The following is a 24,145-nucleotide window of genomic DNA, read 5'->3' as shown; positions in this document are numbered from 1 at the left end:
GTCAATACAGCATGCCGTTGAATTTCACGACAGAACCTCCACGTTCGTTTGCTACCCTAACAGATCTGCGGTACAACGTTGGGCACCCGATTTAGCTCAACTGGGACCAATTGAGCTTAGTGGAGGCCCATGTTCTCGGGAATAACACGGCAGTTTCATCATGTGCACCCTCCCTTGTCATTTATGTTTCTTACTACCTATATACCTACTCTCATATATACTAACCCTCGCTGCAGTATCCCGTATCAGGGACCTAAAGTCATAAGTATTTGCATAAAAGACGAACAGTTTAGTTATTTTATGGTACCTAAGGCCTACCGTTAGGTTACTTGTGTTCTTATTATGCTCTCGCAAGGCCAGCAAACTTCATAGATTTTAAAGAGTCGTAAGCATGAAAACAGAGTGTCATTGACTGAGTATTTAGGAAAAAGAAAAAAAACTCCCTACTCGGTGGTGGGCGGGGCGGGAAGAGTCGCGAGGAACTCTTCTATGTGGACGATGGTCTCATCCAGCCGAGCCACCTCCTTCTCGAGCTTCTTGACTTTGTCCTGGGCCTGCTTTTTCTCCTTCTTCTCCTTCTTGAGCTTGTTCTCAAGAGCCAAAATGCTCTTCTCTTGCTCCTCAACGCGCCGCTCCAATGCATCCAGTCGCTAAAAACAAATGTTAGAAATGGCTTGAAGAAGATAGGATAGCAATCGAATACTCACGGGGTTGGTGGCCACGCTAGCCAGCTGAAAGCCATCAGCCCGATCAGCTTGGCGCCGCTTCTCGCTCTCAGGGCACTGGTGGGCCTTGTGTCCAATGCCTTGGCAGTTATAGCACTTGATGGGCTCACGGCCCTAACAACATTAGTATAGATGCTCCGAAGGGTAGGTAATACTTACGCCCTGGTCCCCAGTGGACTTGCGCTTCTTGTCCTTCTTCTCCTCCACGGTGCTATCGATACCCTCCCCCTCAAACTCCTCTTTCTTGATTCTTGGCAGCATTATGTATGTATGTATGTATGTATGTATGTATATATGTATATATGTATGTATGTATGTATATATGTATGTATGTATGTATATATGTATATATGTATGTATGTGTGTATGTATGTGTGTGTGTGTGTGTGTGTGTGAGAGAGAGAGAGAGAGAGAGAGATGCTGTTGCTGCTGATGTTGTTGTTGTTAGATCTGAGAGGGTAGGCAGAAGCACTCGCAATGAAATAATAAATTTTAGGCAATCTACCAGCTCTTAGATCTATCAAACGCATTAGATCCATGTGTCATTTATGCATAAGGATGCCTGCTCAACAAGACCTCTGATTAGTATAATCGATAACAGGAATAACATAATAGTAGGCCTTAGGTAGAATAAAATAACTAAGTGATTTCATCTCTAACATAAATACTTATGATTTTGGGTTCTTAATCTGATACATTGCAGCGAGCAATAGTATCTAAGCAGTAGGTATCTAGTAAACAACATAAATGACAGGGGAGTGCGCATAATGAAACCGCCGCGTTATTCCCGAAAACATGGGGTTGCGCCAAGCTGTCAACCTTATCTGGACGTACTGATTGGTCTGTATGTCCAACTAAATCGGGTGCCCATTGTTCCATGTGTGTAGATCGGCCAGGGTCCAAAAAGCTAACGTCGAGGGGATTCAACGACATGCCGTAATGACACTCTCCCGTTAACGCCCAACTGCATAAGAAAGAGCGTATAGGCACGATTATCCTAGAATTACAGCCACACCTCCGCTCATACTGACTTGATCTGATTGAAAAATAAGTACTAACGAAAAATACTAATTGTCAGACTGGTTTTTATACGGACACCAGATTGCACAATCAGTTTGTTCTTACTACAGGCAGGCAGACAGGCAGACAACTTGTTTTTTCATCTTTATAAATAGTGGCACTGGTCTATTGTCCCCTTCCCCCTTCCTCTTTCCCCTTCTGTCGTTGTATCGAACTTAGCCTTTTCTTTCCCCCTTTTCCTCAGCTGAAACTTAGGCTAATCATCACTAAGACACATTATTGCTGGCTGATGCATCGCTTTTTCCAGCTGACACCGTTGCTCCTAGTAAGCAGTGAGTAGAACCCTTTGCATATATTTACTAGATAAAATGGCATACTGCGTTTCCTGTGCCTCGCCTTTGTGGCAGTAGCTGCATTTCTGACAGCACGCACCTGTGGTCCCTCCCTTTCCTGTGATAACTCAGGCAAGTGATCCAACGCTTTCAAGGATCAATCCCAACCAGCATATTATAAGGTCAAGATGTATCCTCGCCTCTGTTTCAATCCAGGAAGAGTCCTGAAGTTTGTCTGCCGGAAAGGTCCGTTTATATCACGAGTTCCATCTACTGACCCAGCTCCTACTAACTATCAAGCCCACTATCCCTCTCAACTGTTACGGGAAAACCACATCCTATATGATGTGTCTGAGTAGGCTGAGCAACATCAGTGGTAGGTATTAGACTGCATTTGCAGAGATAGTTTCCTACTTTGATTCCTATCCTCTTTGACTTCGTCACGGCCCCAAGGAGGTAAGTTAGTTGCAATTTTAGGAAAATATAATGAGCGGGCGATGGCGTGGGAGCAGACGTCAATATGACGAGCCGGCAGTGAGAGAGGATGTTTCTATGAAAATGATCACCCTTTATACCAGTCCGGGTCGGGCTCAGGGATGGAAAAATGTGAGAATCAATTCCCGTTTGCCCAACAGCTGGTTCAATTTAGCTTTAAATGAGTAGAACTGCATTTCAAAACAGTGGATGTCCTCTACATATCAGAAACATCGACCGCTGGGAGCATAAGAGACGAAACTAGTAGTCTAGATTAGTGCTACTTAGGCCATATCCCTTAGACTATTTATTTTTGTTTCCTAACCCTTATGACGCCAATTGTTCTGCGAGTCGCACGATGTTAACAACTAGCTAGGTTGAGTGCCTAACCAACACTTGTCTGGCTAGGGTCATACTGATGAAGGAGATATCACTTTCAATATGACCATCAGGTACTGTTTTGTGTAGCCAAGTTAATTGATTTTCCCAGTTGAAGTTGCTGTATAGACTTGCTGTCAGTCACAATGCCAGATCATTTTGGGAAAATAGTGCAGCGTTGTGAACAGGTGACAGACAGGGAGATACCAGGGAATTTGCATATGCGAGGGAGTTACACGTATGGCGACATATTATCGATCTTAATGAGAGAAAATTAGCAGTGGTATAATTGACAGTGATACCCCAAACGTACAAGAGCAGCAATAACATGAGAGTTGTCATAGTTTAAAGGCCACAGCCAGCTTACAGTTGTGTTAATCTAACGGACGCGTTATTCACCATGTATTGACAACTACACAACGGTAAGACACATAGTTCCGATCAGTAGGAAGTTCATGTTGAAATTAAAGCTCATCTGGGGTTTTGAAGTGTCAATTGGCCAGCAATACTCTCATGAGCTCGTTGTGCCTAGCCCCTTTTCAGCCGGCCCAAGTACGAACAAGGTCAACAGAACGACGTCAGCTTGCATAGATAATGATAGACAAGGGTTATCTGCTTTGTTTACATTGTTCGAGAAAAGACAACTAATTTATAAATCTTAACAAAGGTGATATAACTACCTTGTGGGTTCGTGGATGAACCTCGTTCTCCCCAGAACTTCCATTCTAACCCGTTTCCTACACAACTTGATTGCCTGTGTTTCAACTGCAAGCTTTCATCATGTTCTTCGGCCCATCCCTTACTTCCTGATCCACTGCCTCGTGATACGAGTTTGTCGCATCTTTCGCTGTAACTGGAAGATTCCGTACATGAGAGCCTCACTTGTAGGAGGGCATCCCGGGACATATACATCGACGGGGACCACTCTATCACAGCTGTTTTCGGTTAGTTTTGAGGTCTATGGCATGCTGGGATGATAGGGAGCTTACCCGCGGACAACGGCGTAGCTGTAGTGGTAGTAACCGCCACCGTTGGCACAAGAACCCATGGAAATGACCCATCGAGGCTCAGGCATTTGATCGTAGACCTGTCGAAGAGCAGGAGCCATCTTGTTTGTAAGAGTGCCTGCAACAATCATGACATCGGACTGTCGGGGTGAGGCACGGAAAATGATACCGAGACGATCCTGATCGTAACGGGGTGTGGAAAGATGCATCATTTCGACGGCACAGCAGGCCAGACCGAAGGTCATAGGCCAGAGGGAGGACTGACGAGCCCAGTTGGTAACAGCATCAAGCGTGGTACTGTGAATGTATGAGTTAGCCTCATGTACCGGACGGCAGTTTTGTCGAGCCACGACCAGGATTTATGACGTATGTACGTACAGAGCGTATTGAAGAGCGCCCTTGGGAGGAATCTCGCTGGGCAGAGGAACCTCTCGGCGAACGTTGCCTACACCAGTGGCTGATTGGGTCTGGAGGGCGCTCGCATCGCGGCGAGAGTTGGTCGTAAAGGCAGCAGCAGCGGTTCGGAAAGGAATGACGGTGGTCGTAGGCTTGGCTAAAGTATCGAGTATCGTTAGCGAGGCATGTTGACATTGCGATGGCCATATTCGAAGTCCGAGTTATAAAAACCCGCCAGGCCGGAGCTGTCGAGAGCACCCACCTCGGAGGGCCATTGAGGCCGCAGATCGCGTGGAGGAAAGCATCGTTGGGGATAGAATGATTCGGCAGACGAGGTTACCTCGATCGCACGATATCAGAGAAGGCGGAGAGGGGAGATTGGCGGGGACGTGGTCGACGGCGTTGGCGGAGCGAAGCTTTCTTGGTTGACGTTTTGGATGATTCGCCTCTTTGCTTGCCGAAGCGGAATAAGGCGATTCTGATTGGCTGGTTGTGCTGAAATAGAGGCCCGTGGATTAGCCGGGGTGTGGGGATGGATATTTGATGATAACCTCGACTTTAAGAGAATGAATTCTAGATCAATGATCCAGAGGGTAATTCCTGAATTGTGAATGAGTAAATTCTGAAAACTGTCAAATTGAAACTTTTGTATTACGAGCTTCATTGTGAGGGATTCGCCTCAGACTAAACCATCACGGGGTTCAAAAGGCTCTACGATCAAAGTCCATGACGTTCATATTGCCTCTACCTAGAGAGCGAGTCGGCCAACAAACAGCAATTTTCCAATTGGAAGGTTTTCCTAGCTTCAAGTTATTTGAATCTAGTGGCGAATTTCTTCCATTACCAAATTCCATAGATCAGGGTCCCCGCGGATACATAGTACTGTAGCTAGACGGTACTCTGTACTGATATATCAGCTTCAAGTGTGTGGGTGCAATGAACAGACATCCCTCAGAGTATCAGAAACATGGCCGTTGAGAGCATAAGAGATGAAATTAGTAGGTCATTTTATGCTACTAAAACTATAGCCTTTAGGCTATTTATTTTTCTACCCTAAGTCTTAGGAGGTCAACTTTTCTGCTACCCAGTACATAGTAGACAGCATAACAACTACTAAGTCTGGATGGCATTAAGAGAATAAATCACTAATCTCGTATCTTATGCCATTGACAGTCATGCCCTGAGGATTGTGCAGTTTGATCTACTTTCTTGCACTGCTTTCAAATAACCAATCATTTTCTGACAATGTCATGTTGCAACATCCATCAGTATCGACACGAATTTACAGGGACCATCCGATAGCCTGGCTGGCAGGATGATTGTTGCTATTGATATGAAGTGTGTCTAGAAATTCGAAGGATAACATGAAGAAAACACTCAACCCGTCGGCCAAGGTGATCGATTGATCAAAGCTCAGATGTCTTGTTTCAAAGCATGCACTGAAGATGTCAATATTGAGGTTCAATGCAGAGTATCAAAGATACAATCGAGAGCTCGCTTTTTGGGACAGCGTATCAAACACGCTTCATCTTGCAACAGTCTGGTGTGAGTTCTGGGTTTCGCGCTTGGCCTTATGGTTATCTCTAGTCAGCAGACACGTTTTCCCCTAGAAACGTCTAAATCAATCGCGACATGTTGACTAACGATCTTGTAGATCTTCCCCAGAGTTTGCGGCCCCTTACAGAAAAGGGGCAGTTAATTGACTAGCTTCATTTAAAGCCGTTAAAGTCAACTCGTGGTTGGCTCTAATAACCCCTGTAAGAAACACATACAACAGGCTTTAACATCGTTTGTAAATGAGTTGATTTAGGTTACTGACAGGCACAGACTAAGTAACAGGGGTCGTCGTCGTGGTTTGCTTCGGAACCGGGGATAGTTAGCTGCAGCTTCAATCACAGGTCGGTTATGCACAGATATTTTGGCACGGTCGCAGTTGGCTATGAGATGGCCAATTGAATGAGAATGCTTAATCAATCCTTGGAGATTCATGGATCTTGCTTCTGCGTGGGTTTCATGCTGTAAAATGCTTGTACTCGGTTGCTGTTCGCTTTGGCCACTGACCAAGGGTTCATCGAACGGGGATGTGACAAGCGACTGTGTGCTATTCGCGGTCGACCGTAATGACCGTGGGCAGTTCACATCGATAATTAAAACCCAAATGCCTTGACCCCTGGACGAGGACTTCAAGTCACGCTTTCGGATTTAATAACCGGCTCTTACAGGGATTGTGGTTGTTTCTACAAAAAATGAGAGACATTTGTGGTTACGTTTACAAACTGTTGGCCATCATGTCACTTTCTGTATGCAAATGGATAAAGGTCAGCCACGGGGACGCCAACGCAAGGCTTGACGCAGCTAGTTTTTGATATGCATGCAGAGCCATGCAGTCTCTAAAAGATGCCAAGTTTAAGATGATGCTATCCGAAAAACAAGCTAGGTAGGTATCCCTTCATTGACAGCTCTCCAGGGCTAAGGCTACGGCAATAAAGGGACCAGAATTGTGAACGAGAGACAGTTCTTTAGTAGTGACATAAATAGCATTCCAAGTTCATCCAAACCAGTGGACCAACTCACTATTATCACTAACAAGATGCCAAGCCACCCCGCTAAGGTCTGGATGCGGGCAGAGCAGTAGTTGCCGTTCTGAGACCTGTTCCCCCTTTCTAGCTGCATTTTACAGCTTCGTAACCTCCTACGGCAAGTGGGTGGCTTTTGGGGATGGATGGTGCAACGTTGGAATAGACTTGAGATGGCTAATACGTTTGTAAAGAATAAACCATATCTAGGTTGAAACGCTGAATTAGGGTTCAAGCGCCTGTGTAAACAGGCCCCTCTCTCTATTATCGAGTTCTACCTCTCAGCACCATGGCACGATAACTCCCCTGAAGTAAGCCGTACCCTAGCATAATGCATCTCCATAGGACCGAACCTCACAAGGGAACCAACCAACACGAAGGATTTTAAGCTAATCTTTAGCTTCCAGACTCCAGGTTGTAGACTTTCCGCGAATAGCCTGGATATTTCTGCTGCTTCATTCGAACGGGTGCTTATTACATAGGTACCTTGACTTGTTGCGACTGTTCTCGCGCATTGTGAATCCATTCTTCTAAAATAGATGTCTCATTCGAATTCAATCGAGAGCGAATTCTTGCTAGCAACTAAATTCTATCTGCTCCTTCCCTTGTAAATACACTTGCATGTGGCCCGCAAAATCAATCTTCAAGTGCGACTTCTCCACGCTACAACGCCTCCTCCCCTCCACTCAAGGGCCAGAGGGTCAGGTCTTGACTTCCCGGCGCTTTCCACTTTCCACCTCGACTCGACTCGACTCGACAGGGCAGGGCAGGTACTTGTCAAGGAACTCCTTCCTGTTCCACCTGACTGTTCTCAACACCACAATCTCAACTTGTCACTTTTCACTTGCTCTCGTAATCATACCATTTCCTTGTTTTTCTCTTCTTCGTCTTTTATCTAAATTTTCCTCTGCCTGCCGTATCCTACTCCGGCTTTCCATTGCGTCGCTGCTACCATATCCACTACGACCCGCCGAATCCCTACCGAGACCAACCTCGAACGTCTCCTCTCCGGCGCATGTCCAAGGAACATCTCGCTCAATAATGCCCTTGTACATCGCTCTTTGAGCTTACGGTCATCCATCGATGCTTCGTTCGCCCACTCTCCCGAGGCGCGCATAAATCTCCGACTCCTCCGCCGCCTCCGTCACCTTACATCATAACCGTCACCATGATGTGGCCTGGATTCAAACAATGGCTATCGAATTGGCCTTCTCGACTAGTCTTCCGCTACCTCAGTACCCTATTTCTCATATGTTTCGCGATCACCAATTACATATTATGGACCAGCAGTCAAGGCTGGGATGTCACCGAACCGAAAGGTCCCGTCACTATGGGCCCAAAACATCCAATTAAGAAGCTCATGGCTGATGCCCGCGCTCGTCATGAGAGCCTTCTTTCGAAACGAAGCTACGATCTATATGACGCCTCTGAGCGGTATCGCTCTCGACGGGGACGTCACCCCCCACCGGGTTTCGATAAATGGGTCGAGGCTGCTATTGCTTCAAAGAGCATTATTGTGGAGGACTATTTCGATCGCATATACAAGGACTTGTCTCCTTTCTGGGCGCTCGATGCTCATACGCTTGCTAGGCGCGCATCTGCTTGGCACTGGGTTGTCAAAGTTCGCAACGGCGAGGCTACCGGCGTTGGTGACACAACGGACCGTGTGCCGTGGCTGACGTTATGGACCGATCTTGTCAAGGAGTTCGCGAAGGATTTACCCGACGTCGACATGCCAATCAACTATATGGACGAACCCCGACTTCTAGTCCCTTTCGAAGACTTATCAAAGCTCGTCGAACAAGAGCGCGGCAATCGACGTATAGCTCCTATGAGGGAAGTTTTTACAAAGTTCAAAAGCCTTTCCAAACTCGACGACGAAAAACCTCAGCCGTACGACCCTTACTGGTACAATAGCTCAGCTAGCTATTGGGAGCTTGCGCGTGTGACGTGTGACCCAAATACTCCGTCGCGCAATGTCCAACAAGTCTCAGACTTTAAAGCTCCTGTCGAGTACCCGTCGAACTGGAGCCCCGAATATGCGTACAGAGGGTATATCAAGAATTGGACCGCCTCCCAAGACCCTTGCCTGCAGCCACATCTGCGTCAGATGCACGGGAGTTTTGTCGCCCCCCTTAGCTTGTCAACTTCTACCGAATTGATCCCACTGTTCGGCGGATCCAAGCTCCCTATGAATAACGAGATTTTGATTCCTGGTGCCATGTACCTCACTGCGGATGAGTTCTATTCTGGAGGAGATAAGATGGGCCCAGCATGGCATGCCAAGAAGACAGGCATTGTGTGGAGGGGCGATGCGTCTGGCGGCGAGCCAAGGCCTGACGTTTGGCACCGCTTCCACCGTCACCGTCTTATGCAGATGCTTAACGGGTCATATGTTGACAGCGTCGAGCATCAAGGCGTCAAACCAAAAACTTTCCAACTACCGAACCCTGACCACTACAATAGCACTCACCGCGCTACCAATACCCTTGGCCAGTGGTTGAAGGACATATCTGACTGCGGCTTCAAGCGACTTCTATGCGAAAAAGTCGGATGTGAGCAGTTTTCTCCCTACTACCGCGAACTCAAACATATGCCTATGAAAGAGCAGTACGCGTTCAAGTTTCTCCCCGATACCGATGGCAACTCATTTAGCGCCCGTTTCCGAGGGTTCCTGCGCTCTTCGAGTATGCCTCTTAAAGCTACGATCTATGCCGAATGGCATGATGATCGTCTTACTCCATGGGTTCACTTTGTGCCCTTTGACAATACTTTTCAGGACCTATATCCTATCCTCGAGTTCTTTACAGATGAAGAGGCTGGTGGAGATACCGCAGCCCGATTCATTGCAGAGAAGGGCAGAGACTGGGCGAGCCAAGTCCTGCGTCGTGAAGACATGCGCCTCTATACTTGGCGCTTGTTGCTCGAGTGGGCTCGCGTGTGCGATGAGGACCGCGAGAAACTAGGGTTTATAAGAGATCTTGTGGAACCTAGGAAGGACTCTATACGGCGGTACTCATACTGAGATCAACAGTACCCGTTTACTACACCACCCATTCCTCTACAGGGCAGGATGGTCCCTGGTGCGTATGTATATAACTAATATTCACGGCCTGGCGTTCCGGGGTTGGATTATTTACCGATAGAAGAGCGGATGTTTGACATAATGTGGAGGGCATATAGTACGCTCAAACACTTGATTGTTTCGAGGCATTTATGTTTTGGGAGATAAAAGTCACGTCACAAAGGATACCTCAAAATCAACGAGGTTCATTGAGAGAGAAAATGAGAAAGACGAAACAGAAGGGATCCTCTCGTTATTGGTTCTCGTATGTAAAAGCTTAGGCTAATTCGCCATGATAATAAATAAAACTACCAAATCTTGTCACAATCAACACATCTTCATACCATTAATGATTGGATAGAGCGCCATATGAAGGAGAATCAAAGAATCGCAGAGCCATGTTGTCGGTCGTCATTTCATCCACATTACTGTATATATAATATATATGCTCGGTCTCAACATTGTACCAAAAGTACTTTGCCGCAACACATCCATGATGAACCAACGCCAAAGAGTATTGCAATATGCATATTCAAGCTTGCATGCCAGGTTCAAGATTTCATCTCTACTTCTCATAGTTGTAAATTCGTGACGGGTTCCCGCGCCGGTTGACCCTTCAAATGCGCAGCCGACCCCTTGAAAAGGCTTTGCCAGATGAAGGCTTCACTCAAGAGCAGTTCAATATCCTTTTCTGTCCAGCCCTTGGTGGGAAGGCTCTGGAGGAACATCATGATCTCCTGGAAATCCATGTCGAGGAGCTTATCGGACCATTTCACAAGAAAGGCCGCACACACATACAAATGGAATTCGGAGAAACCCTGCTCTTCGGCCTGGTAGATTTGTTAGCTTTATCAAGTCTTTGGTGATAACGGGGTAACAAACCAAATAAGTGTCCCACATTCGAATAGTGTTTTTGACACTGAATTCTCGCATCAAGAGACAATTCATCCAACGGAAACTGAATTGGATGAACTCGATACCCTCCTGCTCTAAATGCTTTGACAAATTGGCATCTATACGCGCTGTCAAGTCGCGCAGCGCAGTAACCTGTCGCTGGATACCTGGGCTGTGCCACGATATAGTGGTCCTGAATGCCATCGAGTAGCTTTGTAAGACACCAGAAAGAATCGGCTTCTACTGCATCCAATACAGACTTGGGAAGTTGCCCCGGGTCCATTCCTGATTCGATATCTGGGTCTCCGATATAAATGCCAAGAAACACTTGCCAGAACGGCGTTACAAGGTCGTTGATGCCCTGAACGTAACCACTTGCTGGGTGTCGCACAGCCCACAGATACAGAATGCGCTCAAGTGACCGTTGCGTGGCTTCGTAGCTGTACAGCTCAATATGCGGGTTGGTCCGGGGTACATCGATGCTGATTTGGTGCCAGATGGCCTCATCCAGGCCTCGGGTTCGGCCTGTGGAGGCTGTGTTTGCCGATGTGGTTGTAGGACCTCCTCCTCTCTCAAAAGCCTGACGAACACCGTCTAAGTATTCTTTTCGCTTCCTCTCCAAAGTGGCAACCCGGCGCTCGCTATTCGCGGGAAGATAACTCAGCAGCAGTTGCCAGGTAATGGCGCGAACCTCTTGCGGCACACCAGACCAGGCGAGTTGCCTCAAGTCGGGCAACGAGATGGTTGACGCTTGCAGGAGCTTTTTGAACTTATTTATACGTGTGATTCGAGAATTAATAGCATCGGTCTCTTTAGGAGTGGCGTTGGCTGGTACGGTAGGGTAGTTGATTAGGTGTAGAGCATTGGCGGGGTCTTATTCCATTGTCAGTATTATGCGAGGAGCGAGCTGGGGTACGATGGGCAAACCTTTTAGAATTTCCTTATACTGCGGCCGAAGTATCTTGCCCTCACTTTTCTTGGGCATGGGATAGGTGGGCGCAGGTCGTTCGATAGCGATATCGGCGCTATTCGAGTATCGTCTCGTCAGGAAGGTAGGGGAGGGCCCCTCGGTTGATGGCGACAGTGTACTCGACTCGGCCCTGTTCTGTGTAGCAATGCGCCGCGTCCTTCTCTTTGTATTCGACAGACTAGGCAAACCAAAATCATCGCCGTCATCATCCTCATAGCCCATCATTTCGTCTTCGTCCGCTTTCCAGTCATCGTTCGTGTTGGATAGGAAGTTTATGTAACTCTTGTAAGGAGGGGAACCCCTCTTCCCTGGCGTCGCCTTTACGGGAGGAGAGGCTTCTTGAATTCGAATCTTGGTTGAAGAGGAGGAGGGAGGTGTTCTAGGGCGAGAGGAATTGGAAGAGTTCCTGGTAAAACGAGTCAGCGACGATTGTCCCTCTCATGACCACACACAATCCCCACTTACAAGGAGTCGAATTTCAGCATGTCTGCATGGGAATATGCAGCGCCAACAATGAGACCAGATCCATGGCCTGTAGGTGACGTGACATTTCTTTTTGACGTCGAGCTAAGACTGTCTCGTGGTGGCGGTCTCCAAAAAGGTGATGCGGAACTAGTTGGACAAGCTTTAGTAGGCGAACTCATGGAATGCGAAAGGCTAAGAAAGAGAATACATACTCTGACCGATCTGTTCAACAGCAATTGGACTTGTATTAGCAAAAAGTCGTCATATTTTAAGCTCCTTTCTAGACATACCAACTTGGACCATCTCCTGCGGCAGTGGGGCTGTTAGCAAAGGCGGGCGGCCATTACGTCGAGTCTCGTGAGCCATGAGAGCTTCGACGGAGATAGTCAGGACTTACAGATTGCGCGGACTTCTTGCCGCTTCCAGAAGATGACCACATGGTTCGATGACGAGAAGTGAGGCCGTTGACAAGAGGCCTGGGACGTCTTTTACATGCTGCGATGTAACGCGACGCTATGATGTTGTAAAGTGCAGGAAAGTCAGTAGGTTGGTTGGATTGGTATAGGTAGTCGATGGATCGATGAACAATAAGGAACGGGCTTAATTAGGCTGCCCTGGCTCGTCCACGAGATCACCCCGCAAACAGCGCTACCACAGCTTGGACAGCAGCGGGTGCATAGTGGGGTTGTCCGCTAACTCGCCCATAACCCTGCCCGCGTCCGGCGGGCTAACCAGCGGTGGCCTGTCTGTGGCCTCAATACTACAAATTCAGAATAGATCCGCGCTTGATTCTTAAGAACAATATCAACACTGCATGATGGTGGGAGGAGCCAGATCACCAACATAAACTGTCTCTGTTAATTTCAATGTGCTTAAACATTAAAGAAAAGGGGTCTCAATTATGATGCTAAATTATGTGAATGATTGCGCTGTGTCCACTTTCATGGGCCATGCTTATAACATGAACTATAGGATAGGAATTTCAGGAGAGGTATAATCAATCATCAAATACCGCCAAGAAATTATAGATTACCTATCACAATAACAAATCCGTGATAGAATATCAATTACTGCTAAACCGTCAATACCTTCTTTTTATTACCTATTCAGAGGTCCAAGTGTTTTTACACTGCTCGTTTGTTTTGCTCAATGCGCTGTCGTCTGATTGGTCGTTACTATGCTTAGTCACAAACGTGGTTAACCTTTAGCTCCGCCAGTCGACAAAGTTACCTTCATGGTTCATTCAGTCGCCTCCTCTTCCGTCTTTCTCTTTGAACACTTATTCTTGATCAATCAATTTCCATTTCCAATCTCGTGCATCACTTCTTCATCCCTCCCGTTTTTCTTCCCGCCCGACAGTGACTCATTGCTACCTCTAATTAACACGCAGCGCGCAAACTTTGCGCATATTCCCCTTCTCTATTTCTCAGGACCACGCGCCGCACCTCAACCATCACCATGACCGAGCCCGAGAACTTCGAGGACGATCTCTTCGCCGATCTGTAAGATTTGGCTACATAGGACGCTGAAAAATGCGCCCAGTAAACCTCTCGACATACTGACTTTTTGATAGCTACGACGATAACGATGCCCCAAAGCCCGCGCCTGCTGCCCCTGTTGCAGCTCCTGCAGCTCCCCCTGCCCCGGAGGTGCAGCCTCCTACTAACAACACCCACGACAACGACGACCACAATGCAACATACCAACATCAAGACGTAGCAGGTGATGAATACATGACTCAAGATCAAGATGACGACGACGACGATGTTGATTTCAATCTTGGCGGAGGAGGAGGAGGCTATGGCAGTCACACAGGTCAGGCTGGTATGCATGATGACGATCAAGCACCTCCCTACGGAACTGTTCACAAGGCAAGTGCCAAAGAAGATGGGTAAGTCTATATCATTCCTGCACTTTGTGATTTCTACCCCCTTAAGTCCGCCCTGGAACAAATTTCGCATTTCACTGTGTCTTCGCGGCTTTGAATCGTGATGGCAACATGGTTGCCATGTAATAGTGGCTCTCGATTTAGCTTTGCATGCATCTTGGAAGGTGGCTGGCTAGAAAGGGTCGCGGTCAAATTGAGAGAAGAAGGTTCTGTCATCAGAGGCATTATACTGCAAAGATTCAAACGGAGGATTTGCCATAATCTCAGCCAAGAGCAATGGGGACCAAGAGCTATGACCAGTTGAGACGAGTTTTTTCGGCTACTCTCTAGAGCAATGAGAGGAAGAGGAGGCTGTCGATATCAGCATGGGATTCAACCTGTGGATACTCCCAAGAAGAATCACCCGGCACTAGTCCAGACGAAAGACACTACTACTTGAGTCTTCCATAGCCCTCAGTCGCAGAAATCTTTGAGCCAACGGGAGTGTTGAACACTCCCTGGTGCCATAGCGAGATTCGCAGCGAATAGCGCTCGAGGCCAGTACCTAGCATGAGACAGAGGACAGTCAAGACGATAGCACAAGACGAAAAAATATTCGACCAAGCTGATCTGGCATCTCTCGTTGCAATGTCTGCGCCGTTCCTTCGACCATCATCGCCCTTGTTAAGTTGGCCCATACTGCATCCACAAGCAGGGATCTTGCAGGACTTTGCCGCCAACAACTACAACAAACCGACCAGGCGACTCTCTTCTTCTACTGGACCTTGACATTCTCTGCATGCACCCGTATTGCCCTGCAAGCTTCCACAGATTGTTTGTTGCGAATGCAAAGTATATGCCAGATTTCAACGATTAAGCCAGGGTCACCGGGCTTTTTTTGTTGTGTCGGGTACTGGACTTGAGGCCTGTCAGCTTTGCTGAACTCGAGGCCACAATCCCAACTCAGCAAGGATGTCTAAGCAAGCCACTTCACCTTCAGCTTGGATACAACCCCTGTGCCAGGACCAGCACTCTTGTGTTAAACAGCCGTTTTGATGTCTCGCAATGCATAAACTTGTACTTGAAACCCGCAGAGATACTAACATGTTTGTTTAGTAAAATGTTCATTGGTGGTCTCAACTGGGAAACTACCGACCGTAAGTCTAGCAAATACGACTCACGTCAAGTCTTTATACTAATGATGGCCAATAGAATCTCTAAGAGACTACTTCGCCCAATTCGGCGAGGTCGTTGAATGCACCGTCATGAGAGATAGCAGCACAGGACGATCACGAGGATTCGGTTTTCTCACATTTAAGGATGCCAAGACAGTCAACATCGTGATGGTCAAGGAGCATTTCCTGGATGGCAAGATTGTGAGTAGAGCTTTGGCTTAACCTTTTGTTCTGGCAGCTAATATTGTTGCAGATTGATCCCAAACGGGCCATTCCCCGAGACGAGCAAGAAAAGACAAGCAAGATTTTCGTTGGTGGTGTCAGCCAAGAGACAACCGACCAGGAGTTTAAGGAATACTTTGCCCAGTTCGGTCGCGTCGTGGACGCGACCCTCATGATGGACAAAGATACCGGCCGGCCACGAGGGTTCGGCTTTGTCACGTTTGAGAACGAAGCTGGTGTCGATGCCTGCATCAACGTCCCACTAGAGATCCACGGAAAGCCTATCGAGGTCAAGAAGGCTCAGCCTAGAGGCAATCTTCGAGAAGAAGAGGAGGCCTCGCGACGTGGCAAGTTCAGAAAAGACGGCGACCAGTCTAACCAAGGCTCTATGGGCCAGCAGATGGGCAACAACAACGGCATGACACCTCAGGTCATGGCCCAATACTTTCAACGTATGCAGCAATACTTCACCATGATGCAGTCCCAGATGGCCATGAGCCGAGGAATGCCCATGAACCCAGCCATGTGGCAGAACATGATGCAGATGCAGCAGATGCAGCAGCAGATGATGGGTGGCCGCGGAGGTGGCGCCAATGCCCAAAACATGATGCAGAACATGAACCCTCAGATGGCGCAACAGATGCAACAGCAAATGCAACAGATGATGCAGCAACAGGGTCAGCAAGGCGGCCAAGACGCTGGCTCAGGCAGTGCCAGTCCCACTGCATCAACCAACGGTGGTGCCGGCCGAGGATATGACAACAACAATAATTTCAACCAGTACCAACAGCAACAACCCCAGGGCGGCCGTCGTGGAGGACGCGGCGGCTACGGTGGCCATGGAGGAGGACATGGAGGTTACAACATGGGCGGAGGTGGCGGAGCTCCAACTTCATGGGAAGGCATGTATGATGATGTCCCACAACCAAACCCCAACCAAGGCCCTGGCAGCTTCAATCGTGCTGGTAGTGTTGGCGGAAGCTCTGACCCTCAACATGCACCACCCGCCAACGCACCCACTGGTCCCAAGAACGCTGGTAAACCAGGAGCCAACTACCGTGGTGGCGGACGAGGTGGAAACCGCGGATTCCACCCCTACTCACGATAGACTTTGAGAAGGAGTCGATTCACAGGATTGGAGCCTTGAAGGCTAGAGGAGCCCAGACACCCTCACAATTGTCCCGTTATCGGGAACGGAGATGTTCTCAGCCATGCATACCATGGCGGAATGGTCCCATATTCGCACAATACTCTTTTTGTTCCTACTCGTTTGATTTGATCATGGGCGGCTTTCCGATGGTACGGCTGATATAAGGAGTAGATGGGGAGGTCGTTTATCCAGCTATAGCATTACATTAATCAGGAGTCAAACCAGCTTAAGAATTCTCGTTGTGATGAACCACCGCTGTGACGTTTGTGAAATACCACTGAATAGGTCTGGTCACACAATCTTCAAAGTTCAAAAACTGACTTTTTCCCTGAGATCAGTCCTATGGCTACTGCGTACATTACATTACATCTACATACAGATATTGATCTGGCCATGTCAAGTGATCCGAAATGTTAGGTAGTGAGAGTGCTATATATGTAATAAATAGTTGAAATGAAGCGCTGTGACCCTGTTCTTCTTAACTTCCAGCTCAAACACGCTGGCTTTGCCTCCGCTGACAACGCACGTAATACATGGCTAAGTACAGTTTCTTTTTCCATCGTTCGTCAAGCAACATCGCAGCCAAGGACCCGTCTATCCCGGCGCATGCCTAGTAGTTCCACAGTGTTTGCGAAAGCTTCTTCCCCACGAAACAGGTCGGGCGAGATGCATCTGCATTGGCAGGCCCGCTTAGAATCTCGTCCATTTTCTCTTCGCGGAACCAGGAGAAGAATTACGTACTGCATCGCATGTTGAAGGTGAATTAATCCTACCAGCGCCATACGACCCAGGTCCGTCCACTCTTGGGACCAAAGCAAATACCCAAAAGTTGTTGCATGTATATGAGAGGAATGGGGCAGACCAGAGAAGGTCGCTCTTGTGTGGTGAATACAGGGCAGTGCAATTGACTGTAGTTTAAACCTTTCCAGTTCAGTGTCCCTGCTGAAGGTAATGTCGTTATTGTCTACTCTTGACCGAAACCCATAGTCTCTTCGACGGCAATCGTAAGCTTCTGCTGAAGCATCTCTAGGCTCTTATAAGGTGGCAAATCGAGTCGGTTGAAACTGTCGACAGTTAGTTTTGCATCACAACGAAACAACAGATTAACTTACCAAGTGTGTGCCTTTGGCAAATTAGTGATTTCTCCCGCCTTTTCAATGGTAAATCGTCTAGGGCCATCACTGCCCTGGAGATCTTTGAATCCGTTGACGGGAATTCGAGAAGTTCCAGTAGTGAACTGCAACAGTCGTGACTTCTGCTCGCCATCCCAGGATCGTACTGTCGCCCAGAAGTTCTGCACGACCTCGTCGGATTCAGTATATCCTCGGTAATCGGTGTGCTTCTTCCAGTCGTCGACATCGATCTCAGCGATACCTCCGATAAGGAGCTCGAGCTCACGTTCATCGAAGACGTTGATGAGATCCTGGGGAATGAGCTCTTGGAAACCTTCCTTAAAAGCTTGGAACTGCTCAGCAATACGTTTCTCGATGCGCCATTTGACCATGAGATCAACATATTCCTTCTTGTTCTCGTTGGTGACTTCGATGTCGCGACCGCCAGGAATGAGATCCTCAGTTGTGAGGACTCCGAACCTTTCATCTTCAGTCGAGAAAGTCTGCTCCAAAATACCTCCGGAAATATCGTTATCCAGCATCCACTGTAACGATCGGTGGAAGTCTGCGTCCACACCCTCCATGTCTGCCAAGGCTACTGCCTTGCCAAGCATCATCTTGTATAGAGCACCGATAAAGAAGGCGTCCAAAAAGCGTCGGTGGAAGATGGCCAGTCCGACAACGCGGCCAATAAACTTGAAGTAGTTGAGATGCTCCGGGTTAATACCGGAGTGGGGGTTAATCTGAAGGGTGTAATTATCATGGGCGGAGTATTCGAAAAGGCAGTAAAAGGGGTTGAACATTTCGTGTGAAAGGAGGAAGAAGAATTCTCGAGAGAGACCACCATAATCCAGACCGTCTTCACCATCAAACTTAATCATCAGTCGTTTCTTCAAGTCTGTTGCTGACTGGCGTGTAATCTCGGCGAACGAGTCCTCGAAAATGTGAGAACGTCGAACCTTGATATGACACTGACCACTAAGGATTCGCATTGCTGGCTGTGAGCGGAAGTAGATGAGCTTTCGCCTGAAGTCTCGCTTGTACTGAGGAACGTTCTGATCCAGGGATGAGGGTAGTCGAGGATCGTCCCATGTGGTGGTCTTGGTATTGTGATCAACAAAGTAGACGCGAGCAGTGTTGGTCAGTCGCATTTCCCAACCACTAGGTAGAGGACCAAGCTGTGACACAGGCTGCTGCTGAATTTGGCCATTGGCATTGTTCTGGCCGCCATACATACGGATGTACTGCTGGCGACGTGGGTCAACCCAGGTGGTTGTTCTCGTGTTATGGTCAACAAAGTAGGGTCGGCCTTCGGGTGTCCATCGCTGCTCCCACCCTGGAGGCAGTTCTCCTGTGCCGGGGCTTGTTGCTCCAGTGTGCATCACCGCACCGCCGTTAGTTGCTGGTGATGCCGCTGGTTGCGGCTGCTGCGCGTGCATCGTTGGCGAGTTGGAACCAGTTCGCTCCTCGGGCAAAGTACGGTTCTGATGTCTCTGTCGCTCGACCTGGGTAGCTGCCTCTCTGTCGTTCCGCTGTTCCTGGGCGCCAGTTGCAGTGGGTCGATTCCAGCTCGTTGTTCGGGTGTTGTGATCGACATAATAGGTGCGACCAAGGTTGTCCTCGCGACGTTCCCAGCCGGCAGGTAGACGTCCTTGAGCATCTTCGAATGGGCTGAGCTGATTAGCTTGGCGAGTCGGTCCAGATGCGTTTGGTCCGGTGGCGCTAGCACCGCCAACAGAGTTAATGCTGGACGGGCGATGTGCCAAATTGACCTGCGAACCACCAGCGCCGTTTGGTCCTGACATTGAAGATCCCGGTCGGTTCTCTGGTGGTGGGGCGGAGAGGTTGGATGCGTTCGAAGGGCCGGTCCCCAAAGATGGTCGAGCTGTTGATGTCTGGCCGCCGCGGGCTGGTGCACTGAGGTTGCAAGAGAGGTTAATAATAAGCTTTCCGTGGACGACTAGGTTATCGGTTGATTTCTTCAGGTCTCGTGTGAGCATCTGGTCTGGACGCGCGTGTAAATGTCAGCAGGGATGTTCACATTCCTCTTTTCGGTATCAAGTCAACTGACCATCGGCGTCTGCACTGAGCTCAGGTATGACATCTCCAACGCGAATGTTGATAACTCCCAAGAATCCCTGGTCCTTCTTTTTGAACTTCTTTTGATCAAAAACCTGTACTGCAAGGATGCCATCTTCATTGGTGCGGCTGATAAATGTGAGCTGAATGGTAACTGTATTCACGGTGGCGGGGCACTTTACAAGTCAAAGCTCTCGTTCCAGTACGGGTTTAGAGTTCTTTTGCTGACGGTCGTTGTTTTGGTTTGCTCGCCATTTATGGTCGCAACAGCAAAAGGGTCGGGGAAGCCTGGGTAAAATTAGCTTTGGAGTTGTATGTCGTTTGAGGGGGTGGCACATACGGAAAACATCCCTCTTATATAGGCCGTCGGCTGCGATAACTTGGATGATGTCAATATTGAAAGTCAAGCGGAGGGGTAGATGAACGGCGGCAACTCACTGGTAACCCGAAGGTTAGGCCTGCTGCAACAAGGGTTAGCATAAACATCATGGAGGAGCCAAAGGCACAATATTGAGGCTGGACGCGATGCGATGTGCCGGCAGCTGGGAACGAACTTACTTGGAATCGGTGCGACTGGTCATGGTGTCACCTCTTGCACTGCGCAGCGAGGGACTAAGTCACAGCGACGACAACGATAAATGTAGGATATTTCTGAGGTGAAGGTGAAGTCGAGGATCACGCAGCAAAGCCTTGTCGAGAAAGGGGAAGGCGCTTGATGTAGGTAGGTCGGGTGGTTCAGGTTGAAGGGTTCAACTGAAAGAAAGTTGACGACGCTTGGAGTTGGGACAACGGGGGAGGTTGAGGCTGTGCACGGGGCGGCGGGCGCGGGCCTAAAAGAAAGACTGGACACGGACTCCCCGCTTCTAGGTACAGCAACTTTAGACCTTGGGTACAAGGGAGGTACAGAGATGAGAGAGCACGACAACGGCCGGAACGGGAAGATCTGTAAGGATAAGAGCTGCTATGTTGGGTAAGTACCGACGGGACCGCTCAGCAGCGACAGTCAGTAGCAATGGCCTGAGACGGGTTGGTGAATCATCCAGAATAACAAAGAGCCCGAGAAAATACTAATGCATGTATAGATATGCCACAGTGGACGCACGGTCAGGCACAATCGCATCTGCCCTGTGGTTGGTTTGTTGGTGCTGATAATGCTGCGACGATACAAATCAATCGACCCGACTTGACGGCCTGAGGATCTTTTGGGCCTTGTAAATGGGGGGCTTGGGTGTAGTTTCATGGACTGGGATAGTTCTTAGCGGATGCATGTGGTGGAGCAAAGAAGAACCGAAGTCACTCTTTTGGAGGAAGAACGACCTTCCTGGTAGCGTACAGCTAGTAGCTAACACCTCTATGAGTAACACGGCTGAGGTATTTCTGTTGAAAGTTTCTACGTCTTGCAAGTACATGTCTTGTACTCCCACTGAATGACTGCAAGCAGCATCCTGTTGCTTCGCCAAGTAATACACAGCTTGCACCCAAGGATCATGGCGTCTCTCGTGCCAACTTATCCTGACATTCGATAAATCGATATAGATGTCTTGTGTCCTATATCCGGGCCTTTAAGTGGACCATGCCATCGAACTAGAGACGTCCCGAGATTAAGTTAGTGGTTGGCAAACAGAGGTTCTTTTGCCCTTGGCTCCTTGGACTAGACTACCTAGAGTCTGAACGTCGTTTCGATGAAACATGCCATCATGATGAATATTCCAGAACCGACATGAGTATCCGCAAATTCATTTGAAATGTCTTATTAATTTCACATCATCTTCTATGCGATAAGTTGCTTGAGGCCGAAACCCCATAACTATCTGGTCGCCACTCTGATTTGTGGTTGATGAGAAATCATACCTCTGCTAATAATCATTTACAATCAACACTGCCTCGGCAGTAACGCCTAGAACCATGCCACAGTAGCGCGCGGTATGGAATCATAAGTACCTTTCAAAAATTCATCATGACCTATTAGGTAGATATTACAAGACTAACTGCGGCGTACGGATCATCGGCACAGCTTTCAGTGGACGCCTAGTCAAATCGAGCATCATCTGGCGCTTAAGCAGGCCTGCGTTGCTCTACTGCTGGGTCCCATGGCCAAGTTTGGGCTCCTTGCTGTGTTTTAACAACGAGCTCGTAATGCCCAACACCCATGGTTTGCAGGATCAATATGAAACCCATTACCTACAAGCTCGTCATAACGAGACGGATATTCTCCCTGCAGATTTCTCCCAACTTATCCGTACATCCTCCGTATAAGAATACGGAGTAGTAACTCAAGAGGTCTGCATCCGTAAAGGTGGCTTGCTTGTCTTCAAATAGCACCCGCTGAGCCACCAGACGAACGTCAACAACAACAAATTGATTGCGTCGACGGCAAAGCAATGGAGTCAGTGTACCTATGTATCCAGTAAAAACGGTTGTTTGGTTTTGATCTTGCCATCAAGTAATTGAATAAAGTATATGATTACAGTTTCATAAGTGTAAAGGTAGTTGTACCGCATGAGGGAAACATGCACACCCGTTCATATAAAGTCACAACAATCAATGATCTGGGCACAAAGACAAACTACCGAGTATACGTTCTCGCAATATTCGAGTATATTTGTTATTTATTTATTACTGCTATTATTATTATTCATTAATTTTTTTTTCTAAAAAAATACACGACGTTTGGTTGCTAGAGATAGTTATGTCAAGTTGCGCACATGCTATAGGGTAAGGCTACTGCAAGGTCGCTGATCTCGAATGTTGGTTGTCGCATGTCAGTCAGATTTTCTATTTGACATGCTCCCTGACACCGGATGTGTCTCACTGCATTAAAGTCTTCACTGCAGTCGCCAACCCACGCCCTGGCACAAACTATTGTGGGGGCACGGAATGGGCGGCCTCTCGAGCAGTTCGAACTTCGAGTCGAACGCGTGGCAACATGTCATTAAACATTCTAATTGAAGTCATGCTTCTGCAGACAATCAGCGAGCCAAGCCGCCTGGGGCATCGCCATAAAAACATTTGTACTGAAGCAGGACGAAGGTGATGAAGGGCACCGGCAATGCTGCGAACCAGCTCCATTGTAATTTTGATAAGATAAAATATAAGTAAGTAAAGACCTAAAACTCCGGTTCCCTTCCTCAGCGTCGCTGAGGGTTGTGATTTCCCATCTTATCTGATTGATGGATGACATGCATCATCTTGTCCTTGTTAAACGCACCCTTCTCCTTATGACTGCAACCCTGAACAGAGGAAAAAAGAAATACCCGACACAGTAACCGCACAATTAGTTATCAAACCCGGGCCAGTAAGGCTTATTATCAAGCCCGAAAGGATCTTCAACCTCGATCTCGAAAGGCTTGGGCTGATCGGGTCGTTGTCCATGTCCAATAGGCAATGCGCGACCCTGCTCCTAGTAGGGGGCAAAGCCTCGTCCACGACCGCGGTAGCCACCACGATAACCACCTCCTCTAGGGAAGCCGCCTCGACCCTGGAAGCTGCCTCGGCCACCGCGGAATCCGCCGCGACCACGACCACGGCTCATGCCGGGAACATTGGTGCGCTTTGGGGTAACCTTGATGCTGCGACCCTTGAACATGCTCTCGTTGAGAACGAGAGCTTGCGCGACTAGGCTGGGCTCGGTGAACTCGACGTAGGCATAGCTAAGAATCTAGGTGTTAGCAGTATTCCACAATGTAAAGAAGTCAGCTGGAGCATACCCCTTTGGTTGCCCAGTAAACTTATCAAGCAGGATGGTGACCCGGTTGATGGAACCACAGCTCTGGAAATGACCCTGAATATCCTCAGGGGAGGCGGAGTAGTCGACATTGCCGACAAAGATGCTGCGCGCATCGATTGACTCCTTGTCATCTGCAAGCTCCGCAGACTGCTGCTCCAAGGTCGCCTGCATCTCGCGGAGCTTCTTAGCCTCCTCTTCCATCTCTGCCACACGGCGCTTCATGGCAGTGATTTCTTCCTAAGGGTGCGGCGTCAGTTTCCATATTCAGTCCACCTCTTTGCGCGCCAAACACACCTCCTCGGTCGCTGACATCTCAGTTCCTTGTTCCTGCTCCTCATCATGCTCGCGGTCATGATCAATCTCGTGCTGGTTTTCAACCATAGGCTTGCCGTCTTGTATCCCCGAGTCCGACATGTTGACTGTTTCGTGCGCGATCTAATATGAAGTTTCGTGTTTGGTGATTCTGTGCGAAATGTATTAGTCGAGGTTGGATGATAGTTGAAAAAAAAGAT

General features: G+C 48.3%; 9 protein-coding genes across 9 annotated transcripts; 3 read left to right on the top strand and 6 right to left on the bottom strand.

Moving 5' to 3' along the window:
* Positions 1-443: 443 nt before the first annotated feature.
* On the bottom strand, positions 444-986 carry FGSG_10277 (uncharacterized protein; the record flags this gene model as incomplete). Its single annotated transcript, XM_011320930.1, has 3 exons — positions 444-650; positions 708-839; positions 885-986. The coding sequence occupies 3 exons, from the start codon at positions 984-986 to the stop codon at positions 444-446; spliced, it is 441 nt and encodes a 146-aa protein (XP_011319232.1).
* Positions 987-3,555: 2,569 nt separating this feature from the next.
* Positions 3,556-4,715, bottom strand: FGSG_10276 (NADH dehydrogenase iron-sulfur protein 7). The gene is made up of 4 exons (XM_011320929.1): positions 4,595-4,715; positions 4,315-4,489; positions 3,919-4,233; positions 3,556-3,864 (listed from the first exon to the last, which is right to left on the bottom strand). The coding sequence occupies exons 1-4, from the start codon at positions 4,635-4,637 to the stop codon at positions 3,729-3,731; spliced, it is 669 nt and encodes a 222-aa protein (XP_011319231.1). The 5' UTR covers positions 4,638-4,715; the 3' UTR covers positions 3,556-3,728.
* Positions 4,716-8,076: 3,361 nt separating this feature from the next.
* On the top strand, positions 8,077-10,276 carry FGSG_10275 (uncharacterized protein; the record flags this gene model as incomplete). The annotated part of the gene is made up of 1 exon (XM_011320928.1): positions 8,077-10,276. The coding sequence occupies one exon, from the start codon at positions 8,077-8,079 to the stop codon at positions 9,931-9,933; it is 1,857 nt and encodes a 618-aa protein (XP_011319230.1). The 3' UTR covers positions 9,934-10,276.
* Positions 10,210-11,851, bottom strand: FGSG_13731 (TBC1 domain family member 22A; the record flags this gene model as incomplete). Its single annotated transcript, XM_011320927.1, has 3 exons — positions 10,210-10,802; positions 10,855-11,739; positions 11,794-11,851. 3 exons carry the CDS (start codon positions 11,849-11,851, stop codon positions 10,732-10,734), a joined length of 1,014 nt encoding a protein of 337 aa, XP_011319229.1. The 3' UTR covers positions 10,210-10,731.
* Positions 11,852-12,297: 446 nt separating this feature from the next.
* FGSG_13730 (uncharacterized protein) lies at positions 12,298-12,740 on the bottom strand (the record flags this gene model as incomplete). The annotated part of the gene is made up of 3 exons (XM_011320926.1): positions 12,298-12,461; positions 12,592-12,607; positions 12,699-12,740. The coding sequence occupies 3 exons, from the start codon at positions 12,738-12,740 to the stop codon at positions 12,298-12,300; spliced, it is 222 nt and encodes a 73-aa protein (XP_011319228.1).
* An 833-nt stretch (positions 12,741-13,573) lies between these two features.
* FGSG_13729 (uncharacterized protein) lies at positions 13,574-14,793 on the top strand. Its single transcript, XM_011320925.1, has 2 exons — positions 13,574-13,803; positions 13,875-14,793. The coding sequence occupies exons 1-2, from the start codon at positions 13,760-13,762 to the stop codon at positions 14,194-14,196; spliced, it is 366 nt and encodes a 121-aa protein (XP_011319227.1). The 5' UTR covers positions 13,574-13,759; the 3' UTR covers positions 14,197-14,793.
* Positions 14,794-15,288: 495 nt separating this feature from the next.
* On the top strand, positions 15,289-16,673 carry FGSG_13728 (uncharacterized protein; the record flags this gene model as incomplete). Its single annotated transcript, XM_011320924.1, has 3 exons — positions 15,289-15,325; positions 15,381-15,544; positions 15,597-16,673. 3 exons carry the CDS (start codon positions 15,289-15,291, stop codon positions 16,671-16,673), a joined length of 1,278 nt encoding a protein of 425 aa, XP_011319226.1.
* Positions 16,674-17,137: 464 nt separating this feature from the next.
* On the bottom strand, positions 17,138-20,672 carry FGSG_10272 (E3 ubiquitin-protein ligase pub1). Its single transcript, XM_011320923.1, has 7 exons — positions 20,465-20,672; positions 20,345-20,367; positions 20,247-20,285; positions 20,089-20,194; positions 19,899-20,035; positions 17,828-19,832; positions 17,138-17,779 (listed from the first exon to the last, which is right to left on the bottom strand). Exons 1-7 carry the CDS (start codon positions 20,485-20,487, stop codon positions 17,680-17,682), a joined length of 2,433 nt encoding a protein of 810 aa, XP_011319225.1. The 5' UTR covers positions 20,488-20,672; the 3' UTR covers positions 17,138-17,679.
* A 2,286-nt stretch (positions 20,673-22,958) lies between these two features.
* On the bottom strand, positions 22,959-24,047 carry FGSG_10271 (polyadenylate-binding protein 2; the record flags this gene model as incomplete). The annotated part of the gene is made up of 3 exons (XM_011320922.1): positions 22,959-23,556; positions 23,614-23,870; positions 23,928-24,047. 3 exons carry the CDS (start codon positions 24,045-24,047, stop codon positions 23,307-23,309), a joined length of 627 nt encoding a protein of 208 aa, XP_011319224.1. The 3' UTR covers positions 22,959-23,306.
* Between the last annotated feature and the right edge of the window lie 98 nt (positions 24,048-24,145).

This window comes from Fusarium graminearum, chromosome 1 (genome assembly GCF_000240135.3).
Source record: "Fusarium graminearum PH-1 chromosome 1, whole genome shotgun sequence".
Taxonomy (NCBI): Eukaryota; Fungi; Ascomycota; class Sordariomycetes; order Hypocreales; family Nectriaceae; genus Fusarium; species Fusarium graminearum.
The sequence above is the reverse complement of the archived record's forward strand: the minus strand, read 5'-3'. Positions and strand labels throughout refer to the sequence as shown.

Excerpts from the sequence above, each read along its gene's own strand:
- FGSG_10276 (XM_011320929.1), bottom strand. The coding sequence starts at position 4,637 with ATGCTTTCCTCCACGCGATCTGCGGCCTCAATGGCCCTCCGAG. Across the intron at positions 4,234-4,314 it reads GGCGCTCTTCAATACGCTCT|TACCACGCTTGATGCTGTTA; the intron begins GTACGTACATAC and ends ATACATTCACAG. Across the intron at positions 3,865-3,918 it reads AGCTACGCCGTTGTCCGCGG|CTGTGATAGAGTGGTCCCCG; the intron begins GTAAGCTCCCTA and ends AACCGAAAACAG.
- FGSG_13729 (XM_011320925.1), top strand. The coding sequence starts at position 13,760 with ATGACCGAGCCCGAGAACTTCGAGGACGATCTCTTCGCCGATCT. Across the intron at positions 13,804-13,874 it reads GACGATCTCTTCGCCGATCT|CTACGACGATAACGATGCCC; the intron begins GTAAGATTTGGC and ends ACTTTTTGATAG.
- FGSG_10272 (XM_011320923.1), bottom strand. The coding sequence starts at position 20,487 with ATGACCAGTCGCACCGATTCCAA. Across the intron at positions 20,368-20,464 it reads ACCAGTCGCACCGATTCCAA|CAGGCCTAACCTTCGGGTTA; the intron begins GTAAGTTCGTTC and ends CCCTTGTTGCAG. Across the intron at positions 20,286-20,344 it reads GCCTAACCTTCGGGTTACCA|TTATCGCAGCCGACGGCCTA; the intron begins GTGAGTTGCCGC and ends ACATCATCCAAG.